We start from the raw sequence: 12,138 nt of genomic DNA, 5'->3' as shown, positions 1-12,138 counted from the left end.
TACAGATGTACTCTGAGCAAATAATCGGTGGCCCAAATAACACGGGGATCTACCCATGGAAATTCTATATAGAAAGCTGAAGAAAGGAAGAGAAGGAAGAAAATAGAATAGGCTGATTTAATTAGGTCTGGACATACATGCACACAATATCTCAGCTAATCAGGGAAAACGTTCAAATACGGCCTCCCCGTATCACCATAAACACTGAAAATCTATGACAGTGAGAAAAGAAAGAATATGGTGCAGGGAGACATTAAGACATTTTTCAGTAGTTTCATCACATGGAACATGAGGTCTGCTCAGGGTCCTGAATAACTTCTTTGCCAAATTAATCTGCAAAGTTAAGTTTCTCATAACTAGCTCTTACAAAACCACCCTGCCCAGAAGCAAGTGGATGCAAGGGCCAAATGTAAGTGTCAAAGGTGGTAAAGACCATGCCGGGATCTGTGGAGTCAGCAGGTGACACCAGTAGAGATGCTGACACCTTAGATGATCCCAAACTGGGCCAGCTCGTGCAGTTCCAGATGGCTGAAAGCTTCCCATGGGCAAATCACAGTGATATCTGCAAAAGAGAAAATGACAAATGTGTTCTTTTCAATGCACTCCTTGGATTTATTTTTTCCTAATGGAAAGGCTGATTTACTCAGGAAACATTAACAAGAATGAGATTCTGTTTGAAGGTTAAATGGGCATATGAGCATTTCAAATCTGGTACTACCTGTCAGACCGAACCAAATCAATGTACTTTTTTCTGTGAGCAAAAACAAGCCAGCAATTTCTTCAGTCACTATGTAAACTGGTGTAAAAAATCATTCCAGTTATGAGGTGTCTCCTGTTCTTAGAAATTACCTGTAGCCAAACTGTGAACAAAGATGTGTAGTTTTAATCAGATGCTGAATAATTTGGCTTACATTATTCAGGATCTGTAACTCTCTCTTTATCAATACTTCAAAGTTCTGACTGGCTACAGCTCATCCAATGCATGTTTCTCAATCCCAGATGGGTGCATAAAATTCTTAAAATTAGGATTCTGATGACAACACAAATACTTAACCATCTGGGATTTAGTTTCTGTGATTTTTTGATATTAATAGCTTAGCATTTAGCATTTCTTTGAGAATCTCATGCTGCTGAAATTCTTAGCCAGAGTATTAGCAGAAAACAAACAAGCATTTCTGCAGCCCAATGTAAGTAGTCTGAAGCTGAAGCATACATAAATGGCCTTTCCTTCACATAGTGTATGTAACCATAAGCATAAACGTGGCAGCTTGAGGAGGCAGAACTAGTTTTCTCTGGTGACCCTGACACCTGCAGACAGGCCAGGGAAACAGAGGCCATCCCAGAATCCTCTCCCATGATCAAGTTTGTCTGCATTAGTGCTAAAGCAGGACCTGACAACAACACCCTGCAGAGCTTACCTGTGCCCAGCCCCTCCATGCCTGGGATGTCATCTCCAAACCTAGGAGAGAAAGGAGCAGGTAAAGAGTGAGTTTGGGGCAGCAGCAAGGAAAGGGGAGATGTCCTAAACCCCCAGATAAGGAAGAAGAATTGTGGGCAGGGAGCAGAAGAGAAGCAGCTCCAGGTTGGAGAGCTGATGGCACCTGGAGGCAGGGGGAAGCCTTCTGGCTCCTTGCCCAAGGGAAAATGCACAGAAGCACAATGTAGCAGTGGGGAGCTACTCAACTAGCACAGTTTCTTTTCTTTCCAAAATTCCCTTACCCTCTTACTCCTTTTTTGGGGGGCTTGCTCTTGAACTGCCTTGTCTGTCTCTGCTTGAACTTGGGAGGCCCCTTGCGTGGTGTGGTGGGACCAGTTGGAGCATCTCCAGTGTTGAGGTTGGCAGCTGGGGTCTCACTCATTGCTGGCCTGTGTGCAGCAGGCACGTGCCTCTCTCAAATCCCTCTGTCTGCAAGATAACAGCAAGGACTCACACAACACCCTGCTTATCTTTTCTAGGTATCAGGAGTCAGATGACAGAATTATGAAAAATATAATTGTGACAGGATTAAAGATAATGGTATTAAAGATAAAGAAAGATTGCAATGCGTACAAATTAAGCAGAGTAGCGCTGCCTTTCATCTGGCATGCTAGAATTAAGACACCAAAAAAAGGACACTTGAGCTAAGGCCAAAAGACATTTACCCTATGTGCAATGTCTTGCAGAGTCATGGAGATTAGCACCTTCTTTTTGTCTCAAACACAGTTGCAGTCTTGGAGACAGGTTGCTGCAGAAGCTTGTGCCACAATTTAGGGAAAATAGGAAGTTTAATGCCAATGTGGGTTTTTTTCTAGCTAGCCTTAGAATAGCATTGCTGAGGTTTTTGCTTACTGGTTCAGGACCTGACTACTACAGGAGTCATGAAGACACATGTATGGTTTAGAGAAACATCCTGTCCTTGGGAATCACCATTATATACTTCACCTGTTCTCATATTTGTGCCTAAGCATTACCTTTAGAACACTGATGGGCATGGGACGCTGGGCCAGATGGGTCCTTTATCTGGGTGGAGCTGCAATTAAGGCCCAATGTTTGTCAATACCAAACTTATGGGAAATAACACAAGATCATTGCAAGATTATACAGAAGGCTAAGGCAACGCACCGGAAACTATGTTTCAGGCAGAAGTTAATTTAGGAAATTTCTCAGGATTTAGAGGAGTAAAGCCTGTAACTTTCCCCAGGATGTACCCATTTTGGCATTATATTACATGTGCTGACCCCTCTTCACCATACTGTACATGAGCCAAACTCCACGGGGGATGAATAGTTATCAGGGAGCAATTTCTGTTTGTGAGACATGTTTGCTGTCTTAGACAGCAGAACTGCTGCACTCTGAGCCTTTTGCTTCCTTCCCAGAGAGGACAGCAGTAACTCTCACCAGTACCCACAGGGAAGCTTAGAGCCCTTCATCAAATTTTGTGCTAATTAGTATGCCAGAATGGTCTGAACAGTGCATTTATAGATAAAAATAAATGCAGCTTTTTTCTTTATTCCTTGAAGTCACGTTCCTCCCCATGACTGTTACATATCTGTTATCTCCAAGTGTTCAACTCTATGCATCCAGGCATGTAATCACTGATGGAATTAGCTTCAGGATTTTCTTCTAGAGACTAATCTCATTAGGTCACCATAGTACTCTGGCTTAATCCCCAGTATCACCTGCTGTGATACTCTGGACTTTAAATATCAGAACTATAAATGTCATCAAAGATTTTTTCCTTAGTCTAAAGTGAGTTCATTCCTTTGTGTTGAAAGAGCCAGAGTGTTGGAAAGCAAATCCTTATATACAAGAAGAAAGATAATCTGAGCAATACTCCTGTGTCACTTCCACATCTGTGCAAGGTGAAGAGCCATATTCTGTATCTGTGGCAGTCTGGAAATACTTCACCCAGGACATCTTTCCATCTGTGGTGGCAGTAGGATGGTTCTAAATGATAGCACCTAGAGGCAGGCTAGTTCTTCTGTCGCTTGTGGTCAGGCTTCTGTCTCAGCTGTAATATCCCAAGCAGGAGACTGGACAGGTTCCAGCAGCCCCAAATGGAGCAGCAGATGGTTGTGTCTGAAGCTGAAGTATGCACAGATGCTATTCCCCCGCATGTAACACAACGCTTCCTAAGCACACACTGTGCCCACAAACACAGGGATCAGATCAAACCGTGAAAGTTACTTATTTGGCTGCCATCTCTGCAGTGCCTGAACTGTTTTCCAGTATTTACAGCTTTTTCTTTTTCATCACAGATTGGTGGCAGGACATGCAAACACTGTCACCTTCTCCTTTTACAGAATGAGAATGGAAGTGCAGTGAGAGGTACGACCTGCACTGTACTGATAGGAGGAGAGATGAAATCTTTTGACTCACAGATTTTTAGGGTCAAACTGAGAGATGAAGGCATTTTGCCTCCAAAACAAAAACAGAACTTGGTTCCTCTTTGTAGCTCAGGGTGGGAGGAATTCAGATGATACTGCCCTACAACAAAATGCTTTGCATCAGAAAACTGCTCCATAGCATGTCTGCTAATGTGCCAAAGTCTATTATTATGTCTCTGTTTCAGGTGCAATTCTCATCAGTTTGTTTTCTGTCTCAGTGCTAGACCCCTCTCCTGAACTAAAAGGGACATGCATCCACTTCCAATTTAACTTCCACCATGTTAATCTGACATCCAAGTTACTTGGCACCCTTCTCAAGGGCTACTCCCAAAAGTACAACAGAAAAAATAAACCAGCTAACAGATTTCCATCCCTTAGGACTGACACCCAAAACTTGAAAGATGCATTTGAGCACCATCTCCAACTGAATTCCTGCCCTGTGTCAATAACCTCTGCTCTGCACTGGCATGTTACTTAACCACAGATACATCTTTGGGGGGTGAAAACTTCTTAAGTCCTTGAGTCCACATTTTGCCCCTGACTTCACTCAATAGAGGAATAGCTAATGGAAACCGTCAGCCCTTGAAGTTTCTTTTTGCCCCAATCTGAATTAGTTGTATCCATCTACCCATTCAATAACCCAGGATTTGGTAGGAAAAAGGATCTGCCCAAATCACTCTTCATCCTCTCTCACCTATGTGAATTCAATAAAGAGCACTCAATGAATCTTCTAGTTAGAGACATTTCTAACATTAGGGACAATTCTAACTTTTTCCTTACTGATCTCCCTCTACTTCTATTCTCTCCATGCAGCACTAAAAAATGACAGAGGATGGAAAGCAACCTTAATGCCACATAACAACTTTCCTCTTACTGCTGAAATCAAGCTGCCTTCCCACCACGGAGCTGGTGGCACTTGCTTGCTGCCATAAGAGTCAAAGAATTCTCCATTCATGCTGGAGTGGGCCCTGACCCACAGCATAGACCCTGCCCCAGTTCCCACACCTTGGGAACAAACTGCCGCTACACACAGCCAGACAAGCACCCCAGGATCACAGATATGAAAGAAATGCCAACAGCAGCTTCTTCCCATGGGAATTTCATGGCCTTTTGACTTACCGTGCCTGGTTACTTGGACAGTCCTTGATACCAGATCAAACAGGTGGCTTGACAAATGTTTTGAGTCTCCTCTAGATCTCTGCAGGTGCTATACTGCCTCCTCCCTGGCAGTGTTTCCTGCTCTGCCAGATCTCTTTGGTTCTGCCAGCACCAGCATGCAGCTCCTGGGCAAGACCTGATGGCTGTGGATGCAAAGACTGTTGAGGCATAAGATCCTCTGCCATGGACTTCCTCTGTTCCTTCCTCTGATGGGGTATTACCTAATTGCCCTCGACAGCATTTCTGCTCAGTCAAGGGCTTAATCCTCTAGGTAGGAGCTTTGCTTGCATTTGAATGCTAATTATACCTAATACGCATTAATGGGCTTATCTCAGTTGCGTCAGAAATCCCACCTCGGGGTTGTTGGCCAGGTTAATCATCCTTCTTTTAGTTTTATTTAAATTTAAAGGGGCTTGAATATTACTGACAAATGCTGATTCTTTAATCTGCCCCTCCTTAATCTCTGACTCTCTGTGGAAAATGTCCCTGGCAGATTATGTAGATGCCTCACTTGATCTTCTTCAGACCGTTTTGGTGTAGGAACTCCTCTTCCCCTGCCCAAGGCTTTCAAAAATACAGATTCTGCCAGGTGCACTTGTCTTACACTGCCTCAGGGTGTCAGACACAAGATCTCCATAAACTGTGGCCCTCCATGTAGATACTCTTCTGTGAATAGACAGAAACCAGGAGGAAACATCCTTGTGCTCACATTATTTTTACGGGTTTCTTGCATGTTCTGATCTTGGCCTCAGGAGAGCCATTAGCATCATCCTTTCAGGTTGTCATCAGGGAGTATTGAATCCAATGCCTTTGAGGAGTCTCATAGCTCCAGTCTCAACTGCTTGAGGTGGCTAATCATAGTGATGGGAAAAAGCCCATGCAGGTTCAGCCCTTTCTACTCTCCTGTCTTACACAGGATTTCAAATCCTTCATTCTAGCAACAGTTTTAAGATCAAGAACAGGTGAAAGAGGATGCACTTGATGAGACAGAAACTCGTTTCCAGTAGAACCATATTCCCAAATGGGGATCACTGGAAAGACTATCCCAGTTGAAAGAAGGGATTCAGTAGTGGCAGAGGCACGGCATCATGTTATAAACTCCTCATTGATGTGCCCTGAAAGTGCAGCTGAGCACTGGGGCAGGACGCACCAGCTCTCTGTCCCAGCTGCTCCTCGGCAGCCCCCCAGTGCTGTTCACATGCAGGCTCAGCCAGCTGAGGACACAAGCCAAGGGAGTTCCAGGGAGCCCCAACCAAGGGGTGGCAAGCATTAAGAACTGAGGAGCCCCTACTTGTACAGCCAGAGAGACAAACCACTGCAGCAGCACCTGCCCTAACGATAGAGGAAACAAAAAACAACCACGCAAAGATCACAACTCCTTCTCTTAGCTACTGGATCTGTTCATGCTCTTCAAGCACAAATATCCAAAATTTTTCCCCATTGAATTTTATCCGGACTTTTCTCTCCCCTGGGTTTTGCAGCCAGTTCCTTTTTCATCCCCCTGCCCCCCCTTGCTATTGCTTTGAGCTCCTGGGCAACACTTACAGTGTCAAGGGCTCCTCTTGCAAATCATTCAACTCCCGTCCTCCAGCCTGTGTAGAAAGAGTCTCGAGGTGTCCTTTGTCCTCCAGATATACCCTGCCACCAGGTGACATCAGGGCATCAGTCGTGGGCGGGCATCTACACGGCAGGGGTGAAATGGGGGGAGCACTGTGAGACCAGAGTTGTGCAGGCACAGCTCCAGCAAGGTCTGGAGGAGCAGCAGAGCCTTGGCACGCTCCTGAGGGGTGATGTGCCCCTTTCTGCAAGAAGGTTGCGGCTTCTCTGGAGCTTCTGCGCTTCTGGGGTGACATCTCTGGAGAAACAAAGAGAAATAAAGTAATAACCTGCCCTTTGAGTGGTGCTGCTTCTTGGGAACACACGTGTCTGCACATGCCAGGGAAGGGAGGATTCCTTATCCCTCTCCTGTGCTGGTGAATGCCTGGAGGGGTTTCCAGTAAACTTCTCAGAGGTGCTGCAGGGGTGAAGACACACCTTACAGAGCGATGCACCCAGCTAGTCCAGTGTCAACAGGGCTGAGTCCACTCAAGGGAGTCATAGGGAATGCTTCTGAGATGCTGCCAGGGCTCTAGTGAAGCAGATAGGAAGGCAGGCGGGGAATGGGGAACCTTTGTGTTGCATGTGGGTGGCCAACCACTCACTCCTGAGACCCAAGATGTTGGGCTGAGGGAACAGCCAGGTCACATCTGGGTACCAGTAGCATTGTTACTGTGAGGGGCCCTCAGAGGCTGAGCTCAGCCCATACGCCAGCCCAGCAAAACCCAATGTGCATACTATTTTATACCAAGTCCTTGGTATCTCTCATGTGTTTTAATAGCTCACTGTAACTGCCTGGAAGATCAGTGTCAGAGATGTGGAAAGAGTTGGTGGAGTCTCAGGATGAAAAGAGGAGGTCCAGAGTCCTGCAAAAAGGTGCTGGGAACTCATCCTCAGCTGCAGCAGTGTCTCAGTCATGGCTTGTAATTGTCTGGCTGGAGGTATAACCACAAGGTTAACAGCCCTCAGGGGCTCTTTGTCCATGGTGAAGCACCTATCACTTACCTGTGTTGAGCATTCACCTCACTACACAAGATCAGGGCTGGCAGGACTGAAAATAAGCCCAGTGAATGGAATAGCACCAGGAGCATCAGAGCAACACAAGGGCAGAATGAAACCCAAGTGTGGGTTTGTTTATGATGGATGGGATTTGTCTTTGGGTGAGGTTGGAGGAGGGGATTTTGGAGCAGCCATGCCAGCCAGGGGTGTGACTGGATGTGACCAAGAAGGGACAGTCTCTCACTGATGTGACAGACCCTGGCAGTGAACACCAGGCCAGCACTGCATTGGTGCTGAGCAAGAGTCCCATAGCTGAGGCCTCTGACCTTTCACATGTTAGACAAGATAAATCCTTCAGTGAGACTCTTAACTTACATTAAAAAAATCAATAAGGTCCTAGCCCTTGAGTGGGCACTGAGAAGCTGGGAAGTAAATCCTAGATGTAGCTGAGGGGCTTTCAATCTAGCAGAGAAGGAGCAAACACACCTACATCCCCACACATTTAAGACAATCACACAGCTTTCAGAGGCTTGTGCAGTAATTTCTGGGCACAGGAAAGAGAACGGGGGCAGCATCATGTTGGCATCCTCTCTTCCCTGTGCTGACTAGGGCTTGTATACAAATATGTGGAGATTGATTGCACCCAACCTCTTCTGACAGCAGAAGCGATTACTGTGGGCAGGCACCTGCTTGTGTGGATATAAAGAGGTGCAGCCTGCTGGCAGCAGATTCACTCCCATCCCCGTTGCTCATTCCCATGCCTCCATCTGCTGCAGACAGGTTTTCAGGGACTCCCCCTCCCCTTCTGCCTTCTTCTATGTAGGTAAAGTTCCTGGGGAAATCAGCTCTACAGGCCTCTACTCCTCTTTCCTGAAGCTTAAAAATTTACATATGTTCAGGTTGGTTGTTTTCAAAATACTCCCTTATGTTTTCCTGCTTCCCAAATGAAATCTGTCTTGTTTCCCTTTAACAAAAGTGGACTGTGGGAAAAAATTTCCATGGTGTCACATGAAGATATTTTTTTACCACTGACAAAACATGACAGAAACTCCCTAAAGGACCCCGCTTCTTATGTTCTTTCTTATCTCCCAGGATTATCAGTCCTCTCCATGCATCCTCTCTCTCTCCCTTCCCCTCACAAAGTGGGTGGCATTTACTTTGTGGAGTTGTGGGCACACAGCTTCTTTTCAGAGCAAGAGGCACCTGCTTCATGTTTATGCCTGGCTGCTGCATCAGATGGATGACATGTCCTGCCCAGGGACTGAGTACCCAATCCCTATCCCTCCCTGCTCAGGCTTTTCTTCCCCAGGAAAGCCAGTGCCAGCTTTTTTGACCACAACAGTTGCCATTTAATCCAGACCAGAGCTGCACCAGAAGCCATGGTGTCCAGGTGATAGCAGGACTGCAGTCCTCATGGCCTCAAAGGAAAACTCATGAGCTTCATCACCTCTGCCAGATTATATTCTATTCCAAGGAATCACTTAAAAAACATCTCCAAGGTTTCTGACCCTATTTATGAGCTAGTGTAGCCATGGAAACAGTAGTTATGCCAGAAATAGCAGCTCACTTAAATGACAAAGAAAACACAAGTTTACAAGACAGTGATTTTTCCAGAGGCTGACTGAGCTCATGGGACTGTGGGAGGAAATCCCAGCTGAGGCACAGACTCAGGGAGGCAGCTGATAAGGGTCGTGGTTGGTGTGGGCCACAGTAACTTTTGAAATGTATCTCTACAAACTTGTGCCACATACCTGGGAGACTTTGTGCCTTATTTATTGATAGAGATTTATCACTTGCCACAGCAATACACCTAACTGGGAGTGAGCAGAGAATTAACCAGGCAGTAAAATGTTGGTTTCCCTCCTGAAGACAGGCAGCCTACCAAGTGTCTCTGGATCCCTGGTGAGGGAACCATGGTAGGATCTACATTTAGAATGGGATTGTCTATTGGTCTCATAGAAGATTGGTGAGGTTGTCATGTCAACAGTGTTTTATTGAGAAAGACAGCATAGTAAGGTGCCTGCAAATGAGGATTCAAATGCTGTAATCCTGCTCCTGCAATGCTGACCAAGCTCCTAAGCCTCATGTAATTTGTGCTAGTGTAGAAATTAGAAACAGGTACAGGGGATTGGGCTTTCCCTGGCACAGATATTTGGTTGCTTGAAAACATGCAAATTAGTCCCTCAAAAATGCAGAGAAGAAGGCATGCTCGTGGAAAGTTTTATCATTTTTCCTTCAGAAAATCTTGCACAGTTATTTTGGTGTTGGGATTAAGTATCTGTAACAGCCTGCAATAAAAGGGGTGTGCTGACTCTGGGAATCTGTGCCTGCTGCTGGATATAAAAGTTATGTTCAGTGTCACTGAGCTAAGCTTACAGAAGAGCCTGATCTTGATACTCACTTCCACTCATACCCTGTAGGCTTCACTGGCAATAGGGCAGAAATGAAAAAGGCAGGGGTCTGTTTTTCTACTACCAGGGCTTCAGAGGGAGATTTCTGTGACCTACCTGGAGAAAAGGGTCCTTTCACGAAATATAAATCAATTGTTAAGGTTTTGCTGAAATATCAGCAATGGCCCTGTAAGTGCTACAAACTAGGTATTGGGGACATAACTAAGTTCTCAAGCCAAATGGTCCTTGCCAAGGCTTCTTCAGGAAAATGAAGTTCCTGCTTTTCTTATTCAGTCAAGGGCGCTCTTCTTGTGCGTGTCAGAACATCATTACAGGCCCCAGGCTTCCAGGCACAAATGCTTTAGGACATTCTCAGGCTTTTTATAGCAGATGATATAAAACCATGTAGTCTGTCCTACACTTCATTAGTTACCAGAGTTATATTTTCTTCTCAGTAGTGAGTCTGGCCTTTCTTGGAACAGATAACCAAGTCTTAGGGTCTCACACTCACAAGACTGCTATGTTAGCATGATTTTAGTAACTTACAGTGACTATGCCTGATTGGCATAAAAAAAAAGAAAATCAAAATAAATCCTCTCCTTTTATTTATTTTTTTTTCTGATAGCCCTTTTCACAATCAGATCTCAAGAGAAAAAACTACATTTTTAGCATTCTTATTTATAAATATAGAAGAGACCTGCAGATGAGACTCAGCCATACAGGCATCTGTTGAGGAGACTGATGTTCTTGGCCATGCGGCACAAAAAGCTCGTTTCTAACTGCTTTGTGATTCATTGTTTAAAAGCATCCCCATGCTAATTGCAAAGTTGTCCCAAGAGAAAGAAATATCATTAGTGAGCATCCTTTCTGTGCACTAACTTTGCTTAATGTCTGCATTCAGGCTGTTAGCAATGACACAATAGGATTGACTTTGTTAGATCATTTTAAGAAGCATTCTTTCTTTCTTGTTTTTACTGTGCCCACAATTAGAATATTTGATTTTTCATTTATAAGATTATTTTTGTCCTGAATGACATTTACAGAACAAGCTCAACATTAATATTTTGAACTAAAACTTAACATTTTTCCCTTTTTAATCAAACCATGTAGTTAATCTGGTTATCTTTGTGACTGCTATAAATCAGAGCTTGTGGTTGCCCTTAAAAATGTACCTGAATCACAGAGTTTCCACAGTAGTATCTCAAGGGTCTTATTCAGATTTTTCTTTTCTCATAATTGATTCCTTCTGTATGAACTACATGCCATGTACCTGTGAACAGTGATTAAATGGTATGAGCACTCCTTAAAATGATCACGCGTTGAACTAAACAGAGAAGTAATACCGTCTTGTTAAAGAAAAAAAAGAAGAGTGTGGGGTTTTTTTAATAGAAACTAGATAGTTCCAGAGTTTTATTCAGTTTAAATCAGTAAAGCAAATGATTCAGTGTCACTGGGCTAAGAAGAAGAAAGTATACATAAGTCAGCTCCAGATGTCTTCTTTCCTGACAGCTCCTTTTCTCATCTTCTTCTTTTTTTTCTTTTTGAATGATCAATATTTTCTCCTTGGCAACCAGCAGCCCAATAAAAGAAGGTTTTCCAAAACATTTTGGTAAAATGTTTATTTATTCTTCTTCTCAAGGGGGCACATATGTTCCCATGGCTTTCACACCATGCAACAGACATTCTTCTTTCCTCCTCCTACCGCATAAAAGCACTGCTGTCCAATCTCATTCAGTTCAGCCCTTTGCCACCATTATGATGATTTTTTTCATGTAACAGTTGAGGCTTTCAGAAGGAAATGGTTGCTTCTGGGGAGCCTCTCACACTGTCCTTGGGAACATTTGGCTAACGGGCAGAGGAGGCAGTTCTTCCTGTTCCATTATCTTGTCTCTTGGGTTGCTGCCCACCTCCCAGACACATGGATGCTAAACGCTCTAGCTGCCATGTGATAGCAGATCCCTGGTGGAAATAACTGTGGAAGCTGAAAAGCCAGGTGGTAAAAATCTGAATCAATTAATTTCTTTTTCCTTTTATTGCTTAGGTGTACTGCTAGTACTAAGCCTTCTGCTTTCCCCTCAGGATCTTGCACAAATGTAGAGCTTAGTGTTGTGATATTTGTTTTTTTTTG

At 44.3% G+C, this 12,138-nt stretch overlaps 1 protein-coding gene across 1 annotated transcript; it reads right to left on the bottom strand.

Moving 5' to 3' along the window:
• Positions 1 to 485: 485 nt before the first annotated feature.
• Positions 486 to 1,859, bottom strand: PDE6H (phosphodiesterase 6H; the record flags this gene model as incomplete). The annotated part of the gene is made up of 3 exons (XM_083860681.1): positions 486 to 562; positions 1,419 to 1,459; positions 1,720 to 1,859. 3 exons carry the CDS (start codon positions 1,857 to 1,859, stop codon positions 486 to 488), a joined length of 258 nt encoding a protein of 85 aa, XP_083716807.1.
• Between the last annotated feature and the right edge of the window lie 10,279 nt (positions 1,860 to 12,138).

The sequence above is a fragment of the Zosterops lateralis genome, assembly GCF_965231275.1.
Source record: "Zosterops lateralis genome assembly, chromosome: 4".
Taxonomy (NCBI): Eukaryota; Metazoa; Chordata; class Aves; order Passeriformes; family Zosteropidae; genus Zosterops; species Zosterops lateralis.
The sequence above is the reverse complement of the archived record's forward strand: the minus strand, read 5'-3'. Positions and strand labels throughout refer to the sequence as shown.